Genomic DNA, 26,524 nt, shown 5'->3' with positions numbered 1-26,524 from the left:
CACAAAGTAAAACAAATTTTATTTCTCCGTGCTCTCTTCTCTTTTGCGTCTTGTAGTCGGTTGCGTCTTGCGCCGCAGGAGATCCAGCACAGTCGGGCGTCGCGACGCTACTGGCGCTCCAGTGATAAGCGGACCGACACCGTTCCATGCCGATGCACTTCGGTTGGAGCCGTCCGGACTCGAAACAATTGTTGTTTGTTGTTGCTGCTGCTGATGTTGTCGTACGCAGCTTGCTTCTACCACTCTTTCTTCTCCCTCTTGCAACTCTCCGCTTTTGCTTATTTCTTTTTTTCCAACGGCACAATAACACCGGAAATGTAGATCAGATACCACCCGGAAGCACACACACACACACACCATTTTTCCGGCCGTCCGTACGTTCCGGACAACGCGCAACAATCAAATTCTCCTCAATCGCGCTAAATCAAATTTCCTACACGTTCACCTGTACACGAGAACATTCCTTCTGCGCCCTTTGCGTTCAACTCCAATTTACATATTCATGACTCAGTCTGAAAAGTTGGTAGTTTTATGAAGAAGAGGAAGAAAAACACGCAAATTATTTAGCACATTTAATTTTATAATTTATTTGTTAACAGTATTTCTAACAAAAATGTTTGCATATTTAGTTAAAAACTAATACAGTTGAACCTCGCTTAACGAGCAAAATTTCAGGATTTTTACTCGTACAGTGAAACATATTCAAAAATACACAAGTTTTAAAAATGATGTAACAGGCGCGCATCCAGGACTTCTCTTATCATCGTCACTCGTTATGCGAAACATCGCTCGTTAAGCGAGTAATTTTTCTTACAATTCATTTTGCTCGTTAAACGAGGTTCCACTGTAATTGTAATGAATATAAAACTAAACTAAAAGTATATGGATTTATACAATATTTGTGAAATGCAGCTTTTGGCGATGTTCCAGAAAATATTCTCTTTTTATTTCAATAAATAGCTTCATTTTAGTTCAAATATCGTTTCATAATAAATTTATGTTGAATTTTTAATAATTTATTCTGATTTTGAAAAATCGATTTGTGTATTATCACCGAATGATGAAGGAATGTAATAAGTGTAACAAGCAGTGCAGACGGGTTCGAGGAGATGAACTCATTGAAATGTATGAATCTGCGACTGGGATTAGTGAAAAAGAAAAAAACGGGCATCTGTTATTGTAACTGAAAAGTATTTTAATCCTTCCATTTGGCTGCACATGTTGGTTATTCAATCCAAAATCAATGGGTTTTGTGCGGCGGCATATGGGGTTGATATACGAGTGTGTGTGTGTGTGTTGTTATTTTCCTCTCTCGTCAGCGAAAAAAAATATATGGAAAAACGTTCAATCAAAAAATGTAATAGAACCAAATCAATTAGGTTAATTGATCCCCGGGATTAGATTCGCGTTTTGTGAAACCGGATGTGACGCTGGCGATTTTTTGTTGTTGCTGCTCCACTTTCATCCATCCCTCTTCTCGGAGAAGAGAAAGAGTTTGAGTTGTATGTGTGTTGTTGTTTTTTTATTTGTTATATATATGGTTTATTTTTGATGCTGCCTTTTTGGAGTCGATGTATTGATGATGTTGGCTCGTGTATCTTTCCATCTAGTTCCTCTTTCGGATCCATTCCTCTCTAAGAAATATATCTATATAGAGTAGCAGTGTGTAACAAATAACGTTTGGAGAATCATCCGAGTAAACAAGAAACGATGAGGAAAACACGGACGCGACATTTCATTAATGTTCGTTGTTGTGTGTTTGTCTTACAAGGAAAACTTTCCGCCCCCATACATCAACTGAATAAAATGTATCAATTCATTTGTGACGAGACTACTTCTTCCTTCTCTTCGACGAAGAACCACCCTCGTCGGACGCGGCCAGCGCTGAAACGGACTTCGAAACGAAATAAAAAAAAAAAGGATGCATTAGGAGCTACGATCCTTTTTGGAAAGGATTCATTTTCTCGGTTCCGCATCACCAATTACGTCTATTATCCGCAATTTCTCATCACTTCTGCACATTTTATTTCGTTATCCCGCAACTACTTTTCCTGTAAATTCCCTCAAAACCGTTCAATTTGCAAACAACAATTTCATGTTCGAATCCTCGCGACAGAGCGTACACGATTTATGCTAATACGTAAATACCCTTGTTTAATTCCCCATTTAATCAGCTTTAATTTGCATATTCATAATGCACAAACCGCTTCGTTACTTTTACAGAAAAATTTTCATAAAATATAACACGTTGTACATTTACCACATTTTACATATTAATAAGATCATTTCATGACAAGACAATTCTCACCACTAGCAAATTATTGAATTCAATCTTTACTCTCATATTATATCCTATTTCTCTCATCACTTTTAAATTCACATATCCAATTCATCATATTAGATTTTAATTTATTGATGAAATTATAATTTTGCAACATTTTCTTTTCAAAAAAAAAAATTATAAAATAAATTTTCAAGTAATATTTTTAATATTGCATATAAAGAAAATAATATACTTTGATGCTTAAGTTCTTATATAAAAATTATCTAATACAAATTGTATCATTAAATATAAAGGAATTCTTCATTATGAAATCTCTTTATAGTTCCGACGCGTTCCGTCTTGAAGTATAGGCAACTCTATTTGCATTTCTATAATTTTAAATTTCTTAAAAAAAATTTACTCAGTCAAATTTGATTTTATTAAATTTCAGCAAAACGATTTAATTTGTTAAGTTAACATTTATTTACAACAACTTAATTCAACACTTTATATAAAATATTTAAAATTATAACTAATATACACATAGATCAAGTCAATAAATGATTTGTAAAATGTTTATGAAGCGCCCATGTAGAGGTAGTGCTTCCTGAAGGTGGTGTTCAAGTCGTTGAAGATCTCCGTGGATGCAGGCGATAGAACGCTTTCCAGGTATAATTTGGATCTGGCATCGCACCTTGTGAGCAGATGGAAAACGCAATTGTCTACAGAAATTTTAACGATCGGATTAAACGTAACTTCCTCGTAGCGCTTGAGGATGTCTACTATGATGAAGACGGCGATGTTGTTGTCCACCGTCTCTTTGGACATCTTGATGGAAGCGATTAGCTTCTCGAAGGCGTAAGCGCAACCGAGCACCGCCTCCACCTGCTGCTTATCCGCCTTCTCCAGCTGATTGTTCATGGTGCAGAGTTCCTCGAATAAAGCCCTGCATTGGTTCAGAATTGAAGGCATTCGATCGTGACACAGAAGCTTGTGATTCAACAAAAGTGTCCTCAAGAGATCAGCGCAAGCATTAAATGTATGAGGAGAAGTCGACTCCAGCTTTCTTGACACCAGCATGCAGATGGCTTCCATTGTACGCGCAGTGGGCATATGCTGTGAATTGGAAAAACATATATTTAGAGATCGATACATGAGGATTTAATGAAATACCGACCCTTTTCTCGTCCATCGCTATTAAACGCCTCATCGGAATGAACATACCGTCCAACATATCGCTTTTATCCTCTACGATCAAATGCAGCGCCAAGTTCACAATTAAAGCGTACAACGATTTCAGCTTGTAATTGGATAAGTTCTGTTTCATCGTAGCATCCAAAATTGCAACCAACTTGTTGAATCGTTTTCCATTCACACTGGCCACCGATTTGTTCTGAAATTACATCAATTTTATATAAATATCAATTGTATATTTTAAAAAGTTTACTTACCATCACGGTCTTAACATCGTTGAGCAACTCCTCGAACTTTTCGTCGCTCTTAACGCAAATTAAAAGATATCCCAGCAATTCCCCGTAACCTTGCACGTTCTCTTCCAGCTCCGCATTATTCCAAACCTTCTTCCACAATTCGTGAATAAAAGCGTCGTCCAGTTTCTCTACGTGATGGTTCATAAATAGCTTGAGGATATCGACAACTGCTTTCATATTAGTTATTTTATTCGCCACCACTAAATCTCTGAACACATCCACCTTCCTCCTAATAATCTTCATTTTCTTCTTATCCTTCAAGTAGTATTTATAGAATATGCAGTACATTTCGATATAATCCTCGCTGCAAAACTCATCGATACCATTGATGAATTTCTCTCCGATTTCATTAAAGATCTCATCATTTTCGCTTACATCAGAAACCAAATGACTGCTTAGCAAACTCGTGCAGACCCTGACGTTGCCGTCGAGCGGAACCTCGGCGATATCTCTCAACGCATCCTGGTTTTGACGCACGTACTTGAATGTGCTTTTGATGTTCAAAGACATCAGGTTCATCAATAACTTCTTGTTGCGCACGTTTCCGGGAATCCGATGCGATGAGTACAACCCCGCAAAAATACCCTCCACATCGCTTCGTAGACTTTGCAGAGCTGGTAATTTCTCTGCCTCCACCTCCGCAATCTTCAGATCCATCATCAAATAATACATGAACCAAACGGTGATTTTCAGCGCGTTCTCCGGCAAGCCGTAAACATCGTAAAATTTAAATACGTCGATCACACGCCTAAGAACAGCCACATCTATGGAGCAGCCCTTCTTGCTAACTTTGATCGAGTTCAAGGCTTCTGCGATGACCTCTGATTTATCAGAGTTGTGCATGAAATCCGCTCGCTTGAATCTACCGAAATACTGAACGACCGCCGATTTGCTGAAGTCGCCATAAACCTTATGGATCTCCTCCAGACAAACGAAATATATAGCTTCGATTAAACTCTCGCAGCTCTTCAGAGCTTCGCACGGTTCCCACAACAATATTCCGGCCATCCTACGCAATATTTTCCCCTTCATCTTCGGCAGCAAATACAGCATGCAGAGACTATCTCCGATCACGAAATTCCGCAAAATGTTCGTAAAATTTCCATTCGACTCGAGCATGTGCACTAAATAGTTCATCAAATTGGTCTCGACTTCTTCGTTGACACCGTCCGCCTCAAATATCATCATAGCGCGCAACTTTTGAATGCACAATTTAAACTAAAACGAAGAAAAGTTAAAATATGTTAAACTATTATAGTAAAGCAAATCACCATAATTAATTGGCAAGGCAACGATCCAAAATTCTCGATCCTCTCGTAAATCAAGTTCCATTTCGCCGTCGACAGATACGAGTGCAAGTAGACTATATTGAAAACGGAATTATCGTTGCTCTGCATCGGCACGAACTTTATATCTTCCAGCATCGAGTAATGATTCAAAAGGATGTACAACTCGCCCCAGCTGTAGCACAAATTCAAGTAAACCGAAATCAAGTTTTGATACTGAAAACAACACACATTGTAACAAAAGTTAATATTAAATTATTATTATATACTTACATGTTTTAATTGCAAAAGCGCTTCACCGAATTTTCCTAATATTTCAGATTTATCATCATTCATGTAATTGTAAAACTCCATTTGCGTAGCTTTCGGTACTTTACGATCAGAAATGCTCACAGCTTTGAAGAAATCACTCATCAAAGTGCAAAGAACTTCCACATAAGTCACTCTGTTTATATCTAAAAAAATATTTCATAAATATTAGTATAAACTAATAAGTTTGGATTTATAAATTACCTGTAGCCAAATCGTTGAAATTTTCCAATATCTCTTTGATGCCTTTCCTGAAAATGCTGTAGACTTCAACTGCCAAAGAGTAACTTAACTTGGTCACTCCTTCCTTGAAGCACTCGGAAATATCCTCCGTGAGAACATTTTCAATCCTGTTGACTTCATTCCTTGGACTCGTCACCTCCAACTTCTTGCAGAAAGAATATTTTGATGCGATACTCTCGCTTCCATCGAACTTCAAGCACGTGATGATGGTGTCTATCAACTGCCTGATCCTGTGCATTTTACTATACACGATCATAATATCTTTGAGTACCTCCCTGTATACATCTCCGCAAGACACGACGTCCGCTCTCATGATAAACTGCAGTAATTTCCCCGCGACCAACTCTATAGAAGTTGGACTTAATTTAATCACGCTCCGAATCTGTACAAGCAACGTTACATCCGCCTCCCCAAAGCTCCCGACAATAAATTTCAAGTACTCAGTACAAAACACGTTCAAATTAATACCATTTATGGAGGAGTAACCGGAAATTTCATGTTTCGCAAAACTCGCGAAAAGACTAGAAGCAATTCTCATAGAGCTATGAACATCACAAACACTTTTCGCAATTGTAATACCATCCACTCCATCGACCATCTTAAAATGCTTTTTCAGTTTAAATCCTAAATGTTTCAGCAACAAAATGAAAAACCTGAATTTACTTAGAGAATCGGCGTGAGATGATTCACAGAACGTATCGAAAATTAATTTGTATGCTATTTCTGCATTCTTTGTACTATACATATTAGTGAGATGTGCAAATAAAATGGTAGCACAACTATAGTCATTCCTAATGCTGGTTTCTTCAAACATCGATTTGATATATTCGTTGAAATACTGAAATTTAAAGCCAAATAATCCCCACGTGACGAATGAAGATATTTCTTTATAAACGCTCTGATTTTTCTCGTATCTTGAGCCATTTTTACTAAGAGGTATCACGATGCATTCAATGAAATTCTGAAGAAATTTCGGCCGCATAAAATTTCCTCTCAATTGTGGTGATTGCAGTAAATTTAATAGCAAATCATCATGCTCTATATTATTGATAAGTTCCCCAACAAAAGCGCAATATGTCAAGGAAGATTGCTTGTTCAGCAATGGTGTGTTCATTAGATGCAAAATTATGCTCACAGTCAGTTGCTCACTTTCATAATCTTCACACTCCTTTACTCTCTTCAAAATTGCCTAAAAAAAATAACATGCATTTAAATAAAAATCATGTGGCAAAACACAAAAACTATAATTACCAGTAACAAAGCTTTGCTCTGCTGTGGTGGAATGTCCAGATTCTTGAATCTCTCAGACTGCACCCAAGATAAACATGTCTTCAGATTCCTGGCATCAGTTTGCTCATTTCCACACATCCATGTCAGCAACACCACTTCCCTATTCTGAACATCAAAGTTCTCTTTCTTATAGAAAACCTCGGCCAATTTCAGCCTCTTGATGAAGGGCTTATCATCATCGTCAAGAAAATCAAAGATATCTAAACATTTTAAGGTTAAAACTTGCATTTTACAAAAGTTCCAGACACATTACCTTCTGGTGTACGAAACCTCTTTCGCAGAGATCTTCCTTCGACATCTTCCTCGTCGGAATTTTCGTCCAAGCTATCCTCGAACAGATCCGTATTTTTGTTAACCTTCTTCGGAGGCATCTTCGGAATTTGAATTATGTTTACACGTGGTTTTGTTGACACCTGAATCCCCTAACCGGTTGGTAATTTCAAGAATCAAGTAAAAACCAAATTTCCCTTCATCGCATGCAAAACCATAAAATTAAAATATATGTGATTTCGGTTAATTCAAATTATTTATTTTATTTATATAAATATTATATTTATTATTTTATTGTAAGTATGTGTATTTATTTAGAGTTAAGCTATATTTATGTGTTTATCTAGTGAGTTTAGTTTTCTTCGATTGATGCTACTGATGGTTGCGGTTAGTTGCGCGCAACTTCACTCTATTTAGTAATTGTGAAGTTTGGTGCATCAACTAGTTTCCTTCTTTTCGTACATTTGCAATGGCGCCGACGTAAGTGTTCCGTGGTTCTCCCGTAAAAAATCTTGAAACATCATCGTTTCCCAAGTAAAACCCAACAGAATTTCTCTAAATTACCGTTCAGCGTACCTTCTAAATTACATTCGCGTGTAAATTTTTACCAATTTCCCAAAAACTCTTTGTTGTAGACATGTGTCTCGCACGAACGTGTACATATAGTTGAAGTTGTGTTTTGTTTTCCTTTGGCATAGTTTGCTAAGAATGTGAGTATTGATCTAATTTTTTTTTACTATTTTTAGCGCTAAACAAGCACCAAAGCCCAAAACAATGAAGGGAGGTTTACCAGCCGTCCCAGAGTCGGTGTTGAAGCACCGCAAGAGGCGCGAAACCTCCAAGGCTGCCAGACTCCAATCTGCCATCAAGAAGCGCTCTGATGCTACCCAGAAGAGGAAACTCATCTTCAAGCGCGCTGAACAATATGTAAAGGAATACAGGAGCAAGGAGAAGGATGAGCTCCGCTTGATCCATCAAGCCAAGAGCGCTGGCAACTTTTACATCCCCGGTGAAGCCAAACTTGCCTTTGTTATTCGTATCAGAGGGTAAATATATGTTCTCATTGCTCTATTAACTCTAAAATAATAATTGGTATATTTGAGGTTAACTGATAACAACATAGCATGATGTTATTTACATCTTATAACATAAATTGATTTTTAAATAATGGATTAATATCTAAATGCATGAACTGTGTATTTCTTAATTTTGCCGAGGCATCTAATCAATTTTATATTTTTCATCTTGTAAAGTACATTTGGTTGCCATGGTATTATTATCTATCTTGTGATTGCAAAAATAAGTAAATATTGCTTAAAATCTTTCCAGTTCTTAGTAGCTTGTAAAAGTACAATTATCTATTATTTTAAAACCAAAGATTCATTCAAATCAAGGATTCATTTTAAATCAGTTTATAGCTTGAGCAAGTATTTTTTGTGTTTTGACAGCTATTTCAATGAAATCTATAATTGTTGTAGATTTGTCTTATATACTTTCTTCCAAGTTATTAATTATTAAACAAGAATATATGATTCAGAAAATTATGTGAACTATGATAATTTTGTATGTGTATCTGCTATAATTATACTTTTTGTTTTCAGTATCAACAAAGTTGCACCAAAGGTCCGCAAGGTCCTCCAACTGTTCCGTCTTCGTCAGATCAACAACGGAGTCTTCGTCAAGTTGAACAAGGCCACAATCAACATGTTGCGTATCTGCGAACCGTACGTAACCTGGGGTTACCCCAACTTGAAGTCGATGCGCGAGCTGGTCTACAAGCGTGGATTCGGAAAGATCCGCGGCCAACGTATCCCGATCACCAGCAATAGCGTGATTGAGAACCAGCTTGGAAAAACTGACATCATCTGCACAGAAGATTTGATCCACGAAATCTTCACCGTCGGCAAGAACTTCAAGCATGCCTCAAACTTCTTGTGGCCCTTCAAGCTTAACACCCCAACCGGTGGATGGCGCAAGAAGTCCAACCACTACGTCGAGGGTGGTGACTTCGGTAACAGGGAGGACAAGATCAACGAACTCCTGAGGAGGATGGTCTAAGGATTATTTCCTTATAATGTTAATAATAAAATAATTAAAATACATACACGCTGACGATTTTTATTATTATTTTTCTTATTTTAATTACTAAATTGTTAATCCTGTAGCAATTGAACAACATTGACTGATTCTCTCGTATGCTTGTTTTTATGTCTTTACGATCCTCAACAATGTAATTCCACAACAGATACAAAACAAACAATTATTGTTTGTAAACTGGTGGATTTTATTCGGAGGTTTAAATTAGTTATATAATTTTAAAGAAAAGCACGTTATATTCAAAGTCGAAATAGTTCAGAAACATATCGTTAGATGGAGGTAAGAAGTAAACTTTAATCAGCAATATCTTCATTAATAATACAGTAAACAATGAGCATTATTAATATATACTAAAGGCATGAATTAGAACACCGCAGAAAGGTCTGAACTATAACCTTTGGTATACTGCCGAGAAACAAACCGGTGTTCTCATATTGCGCCATCTTCTATGCATGCTTTAAGTTTATAGTTCAGCTATTTTGGCGCTGTTAAATTTACTACTTAAATTAAAGTTTTAATTAAAAAGAAATATCAAACAATTTTGTTCTACAGCAGTATTAACTATTGATTTATATATTAATTAATAACGGAACTAGATATTTTTTTAAAATGTAATTTCTTTATTTATTACTTATTTTTAAATAATTTAATAGTAGCTATCATATTCCTGATAATTCTAGCTTTAAATTAGGTGCTTTTTTTGTGAAATTCATTCAATGGTATTAAAGAAATATACATAAAACCAAACACGTACAAAATATTTAGTTATTCAATTTTAGTAATAAAGTTTTGTAATTTGCAATATAAATGAATATATGTAGTATATGTATTGATAAAAAGAAGATAATATAAAATATTTTAAGCATTTTTTATTTATTAAATAAGATTTTATAGTAGCACATACAAAATATTTATAATCTTCTACATAATACATTTGTCGTTTAATATTTATAATATTTATATAAATGGAGCTATTTACATACAAGAACAGAATCAATTCGCGAGACATGTCGCATGGCAGTCGAGATGGGTTTAAAATAATTACAAAAAGAAAACAAATTAAAAAATAAACTGAGATCTGGGGGGAACCTCTTACAACATATAACTTCTATCTATAAATTTATGCACAAATATGTATATATAAAAATATAAATAATTACAAAATATGTATATATATATATTTCAATTAGGATGAAAACAAAACAAATGAAAAATTACAAAAAAAAAAACTCTTTAAATTACTAATAATAATATTTAATTACTTATTTTTTACACACGCGTTCTCATCTTTAAAGCCTTCATTGCTATTGCTCTTGAAATTTAATATTTACTATCTCTAAGTATCACAATATACATTTTTATTTAATCATATTTTTTTCTAAATTATCCTTTCTTCTTCAATTTATACATTAAAACTTGTCGTTTTTAAATATATTTGTCTGTTTATATGTATATAATAATATTGTACTTTTAAATGTTAAATTTATTGGATCATTTGTAAGTATCGGTTTTCCTCTAGGAGCGAGCTCAGGGATGAGGTCATGTCGTTGATGATCATGTTGGAACTCGTCGTTTCTGCGCATTTCGCCAGAGGATGCGTGCTGCTGGTTACCATTTCGTTGGTGTTGCCCACCCACGACTGACAGTTCTGCACGTACTCGAGCGTTCTCTGATAGGTGTCTTGCCGCATACCTAGAGGTTGCTGCTGAGCCGATTGGTTCTGCTGCGGCTGTTGTTGTTGTTGTTGTTGCTGCTGCTGATTTGCAGCCGCAGCCGCTGCAACTATTCCTGGGCTCATCTGAGATTGCGAGATATCTTTGCATTGGATCTCGGAGGGTGGAGGATTGTTGAAACACTTCTGGTTGTTGAACATTTGGTTTTGCTTGTTGCAAGTGCAGCTGTTGCATTGTTGCTGAGGATAGGGCGAACGGAAACAGTTCTGCTGGTCGTAGTGCGAACAGGGTCTGGTCATCTGCGCCTGCTGCGGTTGATTGATCATTTGGTCGTTGGGGGCTTGAGCCGCTACCTGCGGAGAAGTCATGGGTTCGACGATGGTCGGGGCGCAGTTGAAGTTCGAAGGGTAGTTGGGATTGGGGCAGTAGTTGGCGTTCTTGATGCTCGCGCAGTAACCGTTTTGCTTGTTGCAGACTTGGTAGTTCCCGTTTCCTTGCATCGCCGAATGTCCAGATCCCTGGTATCCGTTGTAATCTACGTGCTGAGCGTTGCGCGACTGACACACTCCACCACCTACGGCTGCCTGATTCTGGCACATCTTATCCCAATTGTTCTGCACGTAGCAAGAAGAGTTGTTGTGGTTGGGCTGATTGACCGTGTAGCAGTTTTGCGGCATGTAGATGTTGCAGTTCTGCGGATTCGGACTTGGCATCTGGTGGACTGGTGATTTGATCATCTGCGCGTTCGTCCCTGGCGACATCATCATCTGCTGCGAATGGCACCTCACAGACATCGGTGAATGAACCATCTGATTGATGTTCGAAGCCGGTGATGCTGCGACGCTTGGCGCCGGCGACATCAGCGGATTCTGGATTTGAGCCTGATGGTAATTAGATGAAGGCGAATGCATCATCTGGTTAAAAGTGGATGCTGGGGAGTGCATCATTTGGTTCATGTTTTGATTCACCGGGGAATGCATCATTTGGTTTAAATTGGAGGCGGGCGAATGCAGCATCTGATTCGAAGCGGGTGAAAGGACGTTTGTGTTGATGGGGAAGCTCTGAGGAATTTGGTTGGGCGATGGTACGCTCGCTTTGTCGTTCCACTGCATGTTGAAGTCGGTGTTCTGAGTGTCCGCTACTTGGTTGAGGTAGTGCATCATCTCGTCAGGAATCACAAGCTTATTCTCAACCATTTCTCCTTCTCCAACTTCGTCCAGAACGACAGCCTGATTTGGATGGAGCTCCGTGCAGCTTCCCTTCATCGGGGAGAGACTCACGGATGCGGGCCTCGGTGGAGGACTCTTCCTGTCAGTTAAGGTGTGACAAGGCTCCGACATTCTTCTGGTATCCGTGCTGTTGTTGGTCGCAGTAGATTGCCGCACGGTCGACGCCATATCCGTTGACATCCAGGACTGTTGCAAAGCTGCCTGTTGAAGCGACACATTTTGAGTCTGCAAGAAGAAATAATTTATTAAGATTAATTCAAATATTTACACAACGTGCAGTTTCAATAGTATATATTTAAAAATTAACAAAAAAATAGCAATTACCTGCAAGACCAAATTGCTTTGGTTGGGTTTGTTTGTAGAGTTTTGCAGCCTCTGCAATTGTCCGGCAAGGAGATGCGAGGGAGGCGGAGGCGGTATTGAGTGTCCTCCTGCTCCACCACCTCCTGCTCCGCCACCACCGCTTCCTCCTCCATTGGTGGCCGTCGATAGTTGACTGGATCTTCTCGAACTTCCCGCAGAGATCGGATCGTAAAATGATCCGGGCGCGGCAGCAGCTGGTCTCATGCTGGATGCCTGCAAATAATATAACCGAATTAATATCATCATTTCGCAATAAAATCATCAATCTATTTATTACCTGAGAGGCGAGGCTGCTCTTTCTGCTCATATCCGCGCTCTTCATGCTTCCATAGTAAGAGCTGACAGTAGAATTGCTGTCCCTCCTGATCTGAGCCTGGGTGAGAGGTTGTAGTCTTGCTTGCAGATCGGTCAGCTGCGTCTTGGTTTGAGGGCCGTTCGTGATGCCACCCTCCACCTTAAGATCTGTTATCCTGCGGTTGATCTCAGTCATTCCCAAGGTTTTCCTTTGGATGGTCGGAGGAAGCGTTTGCAGATTTGACTTGGCCAGAAGCTTAGGCCTCAGCCTGTTCCTCATCGACCTATCCTGCACTGCAATACCTCCACCTCTCTCGTTGCCAATTTGCACCATGGCTCTGATAACCACCGGTAAATCGTCAATCTATGAAACAGAAACAAGAAATTTAATAATAATTCTCCAAATAACAATCGATTTACGAATTACCTCCAAACCGCCGTCTGAATCGTAAGGCCACGCCGGATCATCCATGGTCCTCCTAACGTTACCGGCAACATCCGCCGGAAACTCATCCTGGAATCCGCCTCCGGCCAATTGCGTTGCTCCCAGAGGACTTCCCTGCTGCTGGTGTCCAGGAGAATTAACGTCCGACTGCCAATCAAACAATAAATTAAATCCTCGTTCGCACGTTCGCATATTAACAAGAATTACCTCAGACTTGATGCTCGGACTGCTGAGACTAGCTGTTTTATGGCTGTGCATGTCTTCGCTTCTCGGACTGGAGTCCAGACCCGTGGGACTATCATCAGGTCCGCCCTCGTTGATGCCCTTATGCTTCTTCGTCGCGTAGAATTCCGCTCCGTGCACAGTCTTCACGTGTTTCCTCAGTGAACTCGGATCCGTGTATCGTTTTGTACAACCAGGCGCTTTACACACATAAGGTTTCTATTCCAAAATTAAAAAAAATAACAATATTAAAATTCAATAATTAAAATATAAAATAATTTTAATACTTAAAAGAAAAAATAAACATTGAATGAGATTGTGAATATATTGATATACTTACAAGAATTTCCAAAACTTAGGAAAGCATTAGTTTTATTCAATACATTAGATTCCATTAAAATAATTATCAATATTTGGGTATATTGTAAGTAATATTTACCTCATTGCTGTGGGTTCGATTTTGATGTTTCGCTCTGTCCGAGGCATTGCTGAAAGCCTTCGAACATCCAGGATATTCGCAGGTGTAGGGTTTTTCTCCAGTGTGAGATCGGAGATGGGTCTTCAGGTTTTCCAATCTCGAATACGCTTTGATGCATCCCTCAAACTGTAAAATAACATTACGTAAATTACCGATTCAACATTTGATTGTATTTGGGACTTACCGTGCATTTGTGTGGTTTTTCTCCGGTGTGTCTTCGCATGTGCACAACGAGCATGTACTGAGCTTTGAAGGGTTTTTCGGCACGCGAACAGCCCTCCCATCGACACACGAAGGACTTTTTATTTGCGTGAATATGGTCATTATTGATGTGCTGCAATGTAAAAGATGGAACGTTAATCTCGATCTAATGGAAGCAAGTCGTATATGCTTACTTTGACTAAATCATCTTGTGTCGGAAACTCCGTGCCGCAATCCCGCCAATGGCAATTTGTTTCAATGAAATCTCCTGGTTCGTCCTTGAGATCTGCGGGATCTTGGGGCTCGCTGTTGTTGGCCGTGAGGTTGCACGGATGATTGGGGAGCGGTTCCTTCTTGATGCGGGCCTTCCGCGAAGCAACGCCGACTCCATCGTCCACAGAGATAATGGCTCCAAGCGCGTCTGATTTCTTCCTGTAGTCTGCCTTGGAGTTGTGCGCGTTGTGGGAGGCCGAGGAGGAAACGTGCAAAGGATGATGGCCAAGAGAGTACATGGGATGAGGGGGCGTCGGGGCTGGTGGCAGCGGCAGAAGGGATCCTGCACTGCGCATGAGATGGGCTTGGAGCTGCTGAAGATGAACTCCCGGATGGACGCTGAGGGCCGGACTGAGGGCTCCAGCTGAGAGATGGCCATAGCTGCCGCTCGCACTGGACGATCTCGAGCCGTTCACGATCGAAGCCAAAGAGTTTGGCGAAAATCGGATCATCGAGTTGATGTCGAAGGAGTCGGAATAGGGCGACGAGGACAGGGCCCTCTTCCTCGACTGCCTGATGCTTCCGGGCCTCGGACTGTTCAACCTAGACCCATCTATGCTGAAATGGTACTCGCTGCTCGCCAACGTCGAAGCCGGATGAAGTTCCGTCAATCCTCGAGCGCTCAAATACTCCGGAGATAATCCTAACCCTGCAACAATGCAAATACAATAATTAGACACAATCGACAAAAAAACATAAATCAATTACTGGTGATCATTGTCAGTAATAAACTTGAAGCATGAACATCTTGTTTCCTACAAATCAGAGTTTGCGATTTCATAGGTTTAGTGCAAGAAGTTGCGGACTTCAGCAATGAGGCGTCAATGGAACTGGAAACTAATTTTACCGCAGTTTTTATTTCCGCGACCGGCGATAATTAAATCTTTCAGTCAACTTTAAAGTCGCCTTTTAGCGCGCACTAAAAGCGCGCTCGAAAATAACGCAACGAAGGAAACGACGTTTCCGCAGGGCGCGACGACACGAGTGACGGAGAGAGAAAGAACAGACATCGGAGAGCAATAAAAAGCACGAAAATATCCGCATCGGAAATGCCATCATCTCGCAGTTAGTTGCCTGCAATAGAACCACCAAACGGCATCTGCAGCAACAGCAGCAGTATAAGCAGTAGCAAAAGCAATAGAAGAAACAGAAGCAGAAACAGCAGCTTTCCTGAAGGAATCGAATCGCTAAATTAACTGTTTTTCCGGTGACCGGTGCGTTTATCTGTTCGTCGTAAGCTCACGGACAAAAGTCAATTAGGATTGCCGCGGCTGCAATTAAAAGTAATTATTAATAAACGGAAGAAATGTGGCGCTCGTTATTCGCCGGTTGGCAATTAGCGAAGAATTCTTTCTGTCTTTCTTTCGGTATATTGGAAATATCGACGATCTCCTATCCTCTCTCTACTCGCTCGCATCCCATTAAGTTATTTCGAAATTACCTTTCGCAAATACTTGCAACGAGACATTCAGTCTTCAACAGAAGAAGCACCAACAACAACAATAACCACACAAAACAATATGCTCGTAAAACTTCTGTTGGCATTTTCATTATTTCTGTTAATAGAATCATTGTTTTTTTTCTTTACTTCTAGCACAATACAACATTTCTTCTATATACTTTGATAATAAAACACTTTATTTTGCAAATAGTTATTCAATTGATATTCTATATATAGTATTATTATTTCATTCTATTAATAAAGAAGAATGAATGAAGAAAAAAACGCGAGATGTTAAAAAAAGAAGAGTTGTTTGTTGGTTGTTTTCTTAGAGGGAAAGACGTAGTAGTAATTTCACTGGAGTTTGGAAGCGGCGAAAGATATTAGTTCTCGTCCTCGTTTAGGTGGAAACGGTTTTATATATTTATTTGGACGATTGGACATATGCATGACGTATGTCTTGAGCGCCGAATGTTTAAAATTAAACCCCAGAGCCGTCTCCGTCTCGGCCAGAGCCAAAGAAGCCAAAGCCTGCTCGTGCACGAACTGAAAATAGCGAGAGGGCAACGGTTCATTAAGTAAATCGTCAAGAATTCCAGCACTTACCTACATCTGTTTCTAATGAACTCCGCCACTGTTCTGTTCTTCTACCTTCTCTTCTCCACATCATTTTATCGCGTTAAACACGTGAACAAGAAGAGATCATCTTTCCCAATTCGGGAGTGAACATTTGCAAAAGACGAGACGAAGAATTGAGTGAATGATGAAGGGAGCTATTCGAGATTTCGCGTCGAAAGTGTGTAGTTGTAGGCGAAGAAGAAAATAAAAAGAGGGGAATCCAGAGATTCGTTCGGGGCGCCGGAAACGAAAATAAACACGTTGGTCATGTAGAAATAAACGGAACGGCGCACGGGATAATAAATATAGAATGCAAGATAAATAAATCATTAAAGGCGCTCGCTGAAAACCGATGCCTTCTTCTCCTCATCCGCACAACAACAACAACAGAAGAAGAAAAAAATAAGCAAAATCTGCTCCAAAGAAGGAGGAAGCGCATTCTGGTTTCTCATTATTTTCTTTTTCTCTTCCGATTTACCATTCTACTCTTTCTTCATTCCCCCCGGTTTGGAATTTTATGGTGTTATAGAGACAGAGAGAGAGAGAATGATGTGTTGCAAAGAGGGTGTGCGAGAGATAGAGAGAGAGAGGTGGACGTGCGGCGATAAGGAGAGGTCCGAAGGAGTTAAAAGCTCTTTTATATATACATATACTTCTACTTCTTCGGGTTCGGGTCATAAATGTCGGCATGTTATTTTTTATCGTCGTCCTGTTCGATATTTTAATATCTAATAAAATGACACAACATTCTCTCAGCTTGATATTCCAAACATGGCCGGATCACATAAACTATCCACTTTATTGGATGCATTTCTAACATTATTATTACTGAGACGCTACACACCATACACACCATTTCGATCTCGACCATGGAAAGAGTGGAAAAGAACAAGAAAGAGATTTTCAGGTAAATGATCTTCGATCTCACGAATCGGAGACCCACTCGCACCCATAATAATAATGATGATGATGGTGAAGAATCGAAGGGGATTTTCTTTTGTTTCGCGCGCTCGCCCGCATCCCGTTCTTCGGATTACAGGATGTTACCACTTTGCCAGAGCCCTTGCAGCAAAACAATATTATTTCAGGGATCGTGACTGAACGTCTCGGAAAACGTCCACACACACATATATAAACTACACGTGTCCCTTCTAATTAAAGACCGAGTACAAGAAGATGAAAAAAAAATGAAGGAGGAAAATCTTCCTGACATTACCCATATGCCAACGCCAATATTGCTAACGCATTTAGAACATTGACATACATTCAAACTCAATCTAATTTAATTTAGAACTCAAACTAAAATATTTCATCATTTAAACTCTTTGATGTTATTTACAAATTAAATTTATAAAAATATTAACAATTATTATAATTCAATAGAAATTTAAAATTGTCAATCGCAAGGCAACGTTATTTACTAATTAGAAATGATTAATTTAAAGATGATCAAGTCGTTACTTTTGTAATGACATTAAAGAATTTAAGATTTCAAAGTATCTCCCAAAGCAATTTTCATCAATGCATTTGATAACGAATGAAAAAAAATAAAGGCAATAAATGCATAGTATCTATACCGTTTCCAAAGTGGTGCACTTAACGAGTAGCGTGATTCACAACGTCGGCTCAGTAATTTAACATAACATTATCAGCAATTTAGCATCGTATTATTAGTAATTTAGCATTAGACTATTGGTAATTTACTATTAGATTATACTATAATCTATAATGTAATTTACAGTTTGTAAAATAATGTTCTTAAAAAGATTTGCGTGTTTTTTTTGTTGTAAATTTGCTTACCGTGAATTGAGTTGGCGGTCGAATGTTGTAGAGAGTAGAGGTACTCCATGTGGGGTGGAAGACGGTAGGCAGGGTGCAGTTCCCTTCCGAGAAGTTGGAGGCCACCGCCGGGACTGCCGCTGACCCTAGAGAAAAGACAAAAGAACACAATTAGAAATCTACGTTGCGCAATGCCCGCTCGAAACAAAAGAACGAGCAACAACTGCAACAGTAAAATAAAAAGAGTTTATATGTATCATTTATTTATTTGGATCATTAATCCTCGTTATCGTTTTATCAGAGCCGAGCCTATGGACTCTCTCTATTTGTATTATTTGCTCTCTCCGAGTTGGCTAAGACATTGATGGAGACAGAAAGAAACCTTGAAAAGGTACTAGGAAGAAGGTGGTACGCATTTCGTACGCCCCAGTTGGTACATAGTTTATCGCGGATTTCAATGTTCAATGCTCCACATTGTAATCAGACACCGCGCGAGATCTATCCTTCGGATCGGGCCATCATCATCATGCAAGCATCCATGGATGGGCGCAATCGAAACGCGATTTATTGGCGAGCGCGACTTAATTTTATGCACGGCCTCGAGAGATAAACTCGGGCCAGTTAACAACGTACATACATAGACATACCATTACCTCCTTCCCTTACTTATTTTTATTATTTCCTTCCAGCAATTTATTTCATTTCCACTATTTTATTCCAACTCGATACATCTCTCTCTCTCTTAATCTCTTTCACACGAACGCAAGAAGAAAACAAGAAACGCTTCTTTATATATGTATACGCATACGGCGACCAGTTTAATTAAGCAATTAGTTTTTCTTCTCGGATCGAAAATCCATTTACATTCATATTAATACTAAATCGAAAAATATTGATTTATCGGACGCCAGTGTCAATTAAAACTAAAGTATGCTCTCTAATACTTTTGTTCTCGCAAATTGAGACGTAAAAATTCCAAGAAGATTTTTTTTTAGTTAGGGGTTCCTCGCGTGTCTTATGATTATTACCGCTGCGTCGCAATGTATTATTAGACCCAAATTATATTTAACAACAACTCCAAAATCATCGCAAGAAGACAACAAACAAACGAACAAACCAATTTCAATTTTTTTTTTGTAGAGGGAGCAAAGAAAGAGGAATCTACCTGTTCGTTGCGCAACCCTCTGCGATGGTAATCTTTACTGGTTTTTTTTTTTTTGTATTTCTCTGGAAGGGTGTAGGAGTAAAGAAGATTGTCAAGCGTAAATCAATTATCCTTTAAGAGAAAGGTGTGCGAGAGAGCGTCTGGAAATTTGAATAGTCTCCAATCGTTACAGTTACGTTTCGAAATGTAATAACAATAAAATCCTCTGCGCGCCCACGTCGAGCGGACGACGGATGGACGAGATAAAAAATAAATAAATAAAGAGTGGACGTTCGATTTATGTCGCATCCGAAGATAAAAATTGAAGTGAAAATAAAGAAAAAAAAAGCAATTTTTCTATTGCCGTTTCCTTCTTCGGGTTGGTCGGTTATTCAAATCGGGATTAATTAAAATAGAAAATGTGAGCGCACTTTGTGGTCACTCTCGCAGGAGTAATTTAAATTAATTAATATACGACACGATCGTCGTCCGTCCTCTTCTGCGACGAACGAAGAGATACGTTCTTTGGCTTTGTCTTGTTTGTCCAAGGCCCGGCTATCGTTATACATATTCAAATGCACGTCTCGGACCGATTTGCATAGAACACGTCCCTAAGAAAAGGCGTGGGGAACGAGAAATTCTACTCCTCCATTTTTTTTCTCTCTCTCTCTCTAACTTCTTCTGTTTTGTTCCTCGCTTCGTCGTCGTAGTTCTTCCTTTAACATCCTCCAGCACTTTGTCAACTCTTCGAAGGCCTGAGGGAACGTCGAGCGCGAATTAGTTTTCTCGCTTTTCTTTCACTCGTATTTACTTATTTAGTTTTGGTCGATTTGGAAAGTTCCGAGAAAAGTGTAACACAATCGTGTGTCGGGTAGTAGTCGGAAATCTAGTTTACAAGTCGGCCGAGTTTATAGGCATTTCTTAAAGGCTGGAACGGCGCGAGATAGTCGCAGTAATTGGCAGGACTATGCACTGTCCGCGAGTGCATAAGACTCTCTCTAATCTCCCGCTTCCAATCTTTGAATTAAATATTCATGAATGGAGACATACACACATGCAGAGAAGATCACACGTTCGACTGTCCTCGTTACATCCCCAAGAAGCAACAACAAAAAAAGAATAACAAGGATTCGAAATCGAATGCAATTAACAGCAAATAATTCAGTACTGTAATTTCTTGATTTTTTTTTTTGCAAAGCTATTAAAAATGAAATAAGTATATTTGCGTATGTAATTACTTCTTTTCAAATAATTGGTGAGCATCATTTAAAAACTCTAATTACATACATTAAAGTTAAACTCGTTAATTTTCGCATTGAAAGGTAAATGAGAATAAATGAAGTGTAATTTCGAGTAATGCAGGTTCTCTACTGACTTGAGTGATTGCTCTGATTATGCTGATCGAGGGGGATTGTTGTTTCTTTTCTTATTTGAAGGCGTTGCGGTGCGGCGCGCTCTCAACTCGATGTTTGCATTGAGGCGCTAAATCGCCGTAATCCAAGAAGGTTTACGAGTTTCGAAATTGAAATCAGGTGAGCGTTGGGAGCCGATGAAATAATGCGAGGGCAGTAAATAACAATGCGGACACGGGGAACAAATAATAACGTCGGCAATATATCGCTCGGTGTTTTAACACTTTTGTCTCCGTCGTCCACCAATATAAATCTATTAATTGGATTATACAAGGGGGAGAGTTGCGAAATAGTGGATTGTCTTCGCCCACGGACCTTTGGCAGAGCCGCCCCCGCATCAAGTCCAAATGTCAACGCGGTAATGCGGAGCGACGGAATCGGAAGTCGCGGATAAATCATGCGGGACCTCGAACGTAAATCATGCGTTATTGATTCGATGCTCTGGATGTTCTTTTATGGTCTCTCTCCTTCTCTTAGTTTATTTTCTTTTCCTTTCGTTTCACTACTCCCCGAATAAATTATAACATTAAGAAAGCAATCAGGCAATATTTACGGGAGGGACTTCGACTACGACGACGACGAAGAAGACGAGGACGACGATGGAGTGGAGATCGGATGAGATCAGCGTCCACTAACTAGCTGAACATGTAAACTAAGCTGTGAACGATGCGAACGGAGCACGGCCACGCAGCGGACCAGAGGACTTCTTCGGCTGTCGAAGAGACGCCGATCTGTGGACGATGCATTCTGGACCGTTGTAATCCCATCAGATATGGACCTCTCGGGTATGCCAATTAAGAGCGAGCCTACCCTCACCGGCACCCTCCCCGTCGCCGCATTTCGGTTCACGTGACCGTAGGTGTTAATAGGCCTTATCCTCTCGTCCTTCTGCGTGCATCTCATCCTTCCTCATCCTCCTCCTCCTTCAGCTCTTCTCTTTTTCCCGCCCCATCCCAATTTCAATTATAATCTCAAACACCAAACTCTCATACAAGTCCACCTTTTCAATTATAGCATAATGTACATTCTTTAATTAACAACAAACAAATCAATCGACGAAATTAAGATATTTCAAATTTATAGCAAAGTCTCAAAATTGATTCAAAATCACAACTTTATTTAGTACTTAATAAAAACATAAATAATTATAGCTGCTTAGACATTAAATTTTCTGTCTGACTGTTTTTTTGTTGTTGAAATCTTCTCCAATTAATTTGACCGTCCTTTCTCGTACTTGTAACATCTTTGGAACCGTGAGAAAAAAGAACCCGAAGTCCGCCGTTCGATAATCCGCACTTCATCATCCCCCCATCAGTTTCATTATCCATGCGACACTCTGGAATTAATCTTCGGCCGCTAACGCGAACGACGACACTTAATACTCTCTCTCTTATTCTCTCCATCTTCATTTATTTGTCCCGCTTCTTCTAAAACAAATTGTGTCCGCCTGATATTTATTGCCGCGATCAATCAACTCTTTCCCTTTTCCCTCCCTTTTCTATTTTCTTTTTATTTTTTTGTATATTCTTATCTGCGTTCATTACAATTATTAGTCTTACTCAAGATTATAACCGAAAGGCCTTCATCCTAACCTCTTTTATCCTCTTCGGTCTTCCACCCGTTTACCTGCGACAGTTTTTACCCGTAATCTACATCCATGCACATTCCAATTAAAACCGGGACCTAATTAGTCAAACGTCACCACGAATAATAAGACGTCCTATCGGAGAAACCAAGACGATAGATCGAATACCGTCGATAAAGAAGCCAGGACAACTTTGTTTTTAGCAATTACTATTCCTTAACTATGTAAGCTATTACTACATATACGGAGATGTGTATTTTGCAGATGTTTTGGGCTGGTTTAAAAGGACCATAGAAGTCGTAAAGTTTAGTTGTTGTTGTTGTTGGCGGCGATGAGGAATGAAGATGTGTGAATTGGTTTGCGTCCTTTGTTTCGTCCGGTTATATTCCTTTTTATTTCGGGTGAAATATTTAACCGTGGGCAGCGTCCGAGAAGGAGGAGGTGGAGGATGAAGAGGGGGTGGAGGTGGTGGAGGAGAGGCGTGGGCGCGAGAGCGAACCTCACATACCACCTGCCGATAAAGGATATTGTGTTTGCTCTTAAGCAAAGAGTCCTGCCTGCACCGATACAATCTATATACGCGAGAGTATGTGTTGTGTCTGCATGTGTGTTGCTGAATATATACACACACACACACATGAGAGGAGACCTTCCATTTCGCGTAAACACGTCCCGTGTTCTCTTTATTTATGCCCGCACTCCCAGAAGAGCACACAACACATTGGAGAAGACTGGATAAAGACAGAGAGAGAGAGAGAGACAGAGAGAAAGAGCAAGAAGGACATTCTTATTTAAGATATCACACACTGCATCCCACCATTCGCGGACCGGACTCACTCTGAATGAGTATTATTTATAAGCCCATTGTGCGCTCCTTTGACAATTATTCGGAACACTTCGATCGCGCATTACAACTCCAGATAAGACATCTCTATTTCAAAACGTACTGCTGCAGCTCTCAGGACGAAAGGAAAACGCTCGAAGAACACATGGAAACACCACTCCGTTCGTAACTACCTACACACATCATCATCTTTCAAAAACAAACTGGATTCTTATCCGGCAATTGGTAAAGAGATTCTTAATTTTTGTATATCTCTCACAATCATTATTATATGTATAATTAATCAATTAAGACTTTGGTCATAATAAGACCAATTGAGATTTTTCAATATTAAAAACTATTTTGAAATCAAATAAGTATTTTAAGCTTTTACTTATTGAATTATGTAAATAGTAAGTGGATTAGATGGAATAAAAGTAGTGTTACTTTTTATTGCTCGAGAATGAGGATTATTAAAATTTCGAATTTCTGAGTGAATCTATCGATGGAAACTGTGATAAGACATCTATCTCTCTGGGAGGCAGTCGATCGATTTTCTTTTGTTTTTAATATTCTTTGGTGGCATACGGTGGTTTCGGCCGCGCCTTTAATTATCTAATAACAATTTAAATATAAATATCGTTTAATAAAATCTGTGGGAGCGAGCGGGAACAAGAAGAGTTGTTCTCTGTCGGTGTTGTTGGTTCGTGTTGTTGGTTGTTGCTGGTGGTGCATAAGAATTTCATAAGCCCAGATCGGATATCAGTGGGGCGGGCCAAATGCGTAAGATGATAAACGACTTTATTATGCCCCTTCGCGAGAGAGAACCGGATTTTGTAACTTCATCATCATTTAAACCTCGCCTCCATTTCGGGTCAGGGGACCGCCGGATCGCCGCTGAAGAGGAATGAAGAGTAGAGAAGAAAAAGAGAAGAGAAGCGGTGGAGAATCGAATCGAAGAGAAGAGTTGTGTGTGTGTGTGCGTGAGATAGTGAGAGAGCGAGAGAGAAGAGGAGGAGCAGCAGAAAATTTTTGTCTTGTCTTACTTTTTCGGGTTGCTCGTCTGGCTCGGCGTTCGGGTTCCTCCTCCACCTCCTCTTCCCTCTCTTCTTCGCGGAGCAAAACCCGCGTTCTCTTCGTTATCACAGCATATCACACTGGCATCATCCCAATATTGTGTCATAAACGCGGAGGAGAGACATGGATTGGCAAAATCACAAGCGATTTCTGGAGGGGTTTGTTTAGCGTTTGACGAATACGCGAACCGGAGGGTCAAGGAATGCCATCACCAAAGGCGAGAGCACGCACGAAACACTCTGAAGATGACGACGACGACGAAGAGGACTGTTGTTGTTGATGCTGAGAGTACGGAGACGATGAGGACGACGACGACGATGTACGACGAGAAGAAGGAGACGATACGTATCGCGTGTAGTAAGATGTAGAGAGTCTGAAGTCAAACTGAAGTCCACGGCGAGTCGAACGGGCGGGGAGGCCGACCACCCAAGCCGATAGACCAATCTCTGCACAGAATGTCTTATTCTCGGACCGACAATATAATAAAACACAATCACGACGAAATAAGACCGCGGAGGATGATTGAGCTGTGACTGCCTCGGGCTGCCAAGATGGCGTTACCACCTTGCACACACTCTTCATCTCTTCTGTTCTCTTGCTCTCGTCGCTCCACCTCGCAATTTCGGTAACAGCTGGAATTATTAGCACCATCATCATCATCATCAACAGCAACTTCGTCCTCATGCTGTTCCGTCTCCTTCACATTCACATCGTCAACATCATCGTCTTAGTTGCACACCCTCGATGATGTGTGCACCACCGAAACTATCATCATCATCACCACAACCACCACCTGTGTTGTACAAACAACTTAAAAGCTGCGCAAATAAAAGGAACGCGAGAGCAGCGAGCGCAAAACTGGATTTCGATGCTGGTCGAAGAAGAGGGCTCCTCTCAGACCGGCCCAAAATGCAAATCCCGAAAAGGAACAATTCCTTCCTTTACCTTCGCGTGCTTTTTTAATTACCCTTTCTTTCTCTCCAATCTTTATCTGGATTCAGTATTTTACACAATACTGATCCCCAAAAACCTTATACTTCTTAACTACAACTTATTATCTGTAGCAAATCGAATAATCTAAAATTAATAATTTATAATTTTCCATCTTTGCTCTTCTAAACTGTAATTTAATATCCTTACCAGTTTGTAACTAATACTTTAATTAGCCGTAATTTTAATAGAATATCATCACTCATTACTACTGCTTTTATTCATGTTTTTTCGTTTACATTGCATTATGAAGCCGTCTTATGTAAATTATAATATCACTTTACTTCAACTTTTACCGTAACTACTCGTTTTCTAACACCATAATTCGTGTATTCCTTTTTTTTCATTATTTGCATCATTAACAGATGTTATGTAAATTAAGATATTACTACTTGTTTCCGAGCTCGTGAAGAAGTGACTATATTATTTGTGATAGAACGTAGAAAAGAGCAAATCTTTATTATTATTAGTATCTTTTTTTTGGGTGGATGATGAAACAAGCAGACTGAAAAACCGAACTTGACTCAAAAGTGAGGAACGGAGGGAGGGAGGACGGAGGAGGCCGCAGTGAAATGAAGTATGAGAAAACAAAATTGCCGCAATTATGGGTTTTGGATCGTGGTTCGAGACCGCCCATGTAACCACAGCTTAGGGGATTCAACGAAACCGAGAGCTCATTTCTTCTTCATATCTCAATTACTATATTATGCACACTCGGCCAGCGTCGACCAGAGACTGCGCACACACACATTTATGCAAGTATATATATATACACACTTCTTTCTTAGTCTCTTCTCTCCATCTTTAATTTGTGCATCGAAAAAGGAAATAAATAAACCGCAAAACTAAATTTTTGCCCGAAATCATTCCACAATTAAATCCACTCTTGCGAGAACAGATCCCAACCAAAACAAAAATAAAAGAGAAAACTTAAAAATAATACTTTACTCGGACGAGGAAGAACGGTATAAATACTAGCTTCGAATCCAACGCGTACTCTCCTCAGACACACACGTCTCGCGGTTAATAACACATCAGATGAAACGAACAACTCGATTAAAACAAAAACGATGGAGATTTTTTGATGGAGAGACGTTCCCAAATGAAGACATTTATCAAGCGAGCAGCGAAAAGATAAAACAACTTTGTGAGGCCGCAGGCTGAACTGTCTCGATTTCAACTTTAAAAAAAAAAAAGAAACAACTTTGATAGGCGTCTAACTGTCTCGT

At 39.5% G+C, this 26,524-nt stretch overlaps 3 protein-coding genes across 5 annotated transcripts in view; 1 reads left to right on the top strand and 2 right to left on the bottom strand.

The window, feature by feature from the left end:
* Nucleotides 1-2,801: 2,801 nt before the first annotated feature.
* Nucleotides 2,802-7,282, bottom strand: LOC108556466. Its single transcript, XM_017912598.1, has 8 exons — nt 7,135-7,282; nt 6,843-7,081; nt 5,553-6,780; nt 5,313-5,494; nt 5,025-5,255; nt 3,715-4,971; nt 3,441-3,656; nt 2,802-3,379 (listed from the first exon to the last, which is right to left on the bottom strand). Exons 1-8 carry the CDS (start codon nt 7,250-7,252, stop codon nt 2,840-2,842), a joined length of 4,011 nt encoding a protein of 1,336 aa, XP_017768087.1. The 5' UTR covers nt 7,253-7,282; the 3' UTR covers nt 2,802-2,839.
* Nucleotides 7,283-7,533: 251 nt separating this feature from the next.
* Nucleotides 7,534-9,272, top strand: LOC108556464 (60S ribosomal protein L7). The gene is made up of 3 exons (XM_017912594.1): nt 7,534-7,631; nt 7,898-8,197; nt 8,753-9,272. Exons 1-3 carry the CDS (start codon nt 7,621-7,623, stop codon nt 9,207-9,209), a joined length of 768 nt encoding a protein of 255 aa, XP_017768083.1. The 5' UTR covers nt 7,534-7,620; the 3' UTR covers nt 9,210-9,272.
* Nucleotides 9,273-10,672: 1,400 nt separating this feature from the next.
* The window catches only part of LOC108556465 (transcriptional activator cubitus interruptus), a 36,039-nt gene continuing 20,187 nt past the window's right edge, over nt 10,673-26,524 (bottom strand). For 2 of the 3 annotated variants that reach the window (XM_017912595.1, XM_017912597.1), the window contains exons 2-10: nt 18,286-18,410; nt 14,348-15,075; nt 14,137-14,286; nt 13,914-14,078; nt 13,460-13,693; nt 13,235-13,399; nt 12,791-13,171; nt 12,475-12,726; nt 10,673-12,375 (exon numbers count right to left, since the gene is read on the bottom strand). In XM_017912595.1, the coding sequence (XP_017768084.1) occupies nt 10,732-12,375; nt 12,475-12,726; nt 12,791-13,171; nt 13,235-13,399; nt 13,460-13,693; nt 13,914-14,078; nt 14,137-14,286; nt 14,348-15,075; nt 18,286-18,410 (3,844 nt within the window). In that variant the 3' untranslated portion in view covers nt 10,673-10,731. Of the gene's footprint in view, nt 12,376-12,474; nt 12,727-12,790; nt 13,172-13,234; nt 13,400-13,459; nt 13,694-13,913; nt 14,079-14,136; nt 14,287-14,347; nt 15,076-18,285; nt 18,411-24,274; nt 24,548-26,524 lie in introns of those variants that run through there. The other variant, XM_017912596.1, reaches the window with a different exon arrangement.

Source organism: Nicrophorus vespilloides, unplaced genomic scaffold (genome assembly GCF_001412225.1).
Source record: "Nicrophorus vespilloides isolate i.1.1-1 unplaced genomic scaffold, Nicve_v1.0, whole genome shotgun sequence".
In the NCBI taxonomy this organism is placed as follows: domain Eukaryota; kingdom Metazoa; phylum Arthropoda; class Insecta; order Coleoptera; family Silphidae; genus Nicrophorus; species Nicrophorus vespilloides.
Note: the sequence above shows the minus strand (reverse complement) of the source record. Positions and strands in the feature narration are given on the sequence as shown.

Coding starts and splice junctions, on each gene's coding strand:
- LOC108556466 (XM_017912598.1), bottom strand. CDS start 7,252: ATGCCTCCGAAGAAGGTTAACAAAAATACGGATCTGTTCGAGGATAGC. Junction 5,495..5,552: donor TTTCAACGATTTGGCTACAG/GTAATTTATAAA, acceptor ATATTTTTTTAG/ATATAAACAGAGTGACTTAT. Junction 3,657..3,714: donor ACGATGTTAAGACCGTGATG/GTAAGTAAACTT, acceptor ATGTAATTTCAG/AACAAATCGGTGGCCAGTGT.
- LOC108556464 (XM_017912594.1), top strand. Junction 8,198..8,752: donor TTTGTTATTCGTATCAGAGG/GTAAATATATGT, acceptor TTTTGTTTTCAG/TATCAACAAAGTTGCACCAA.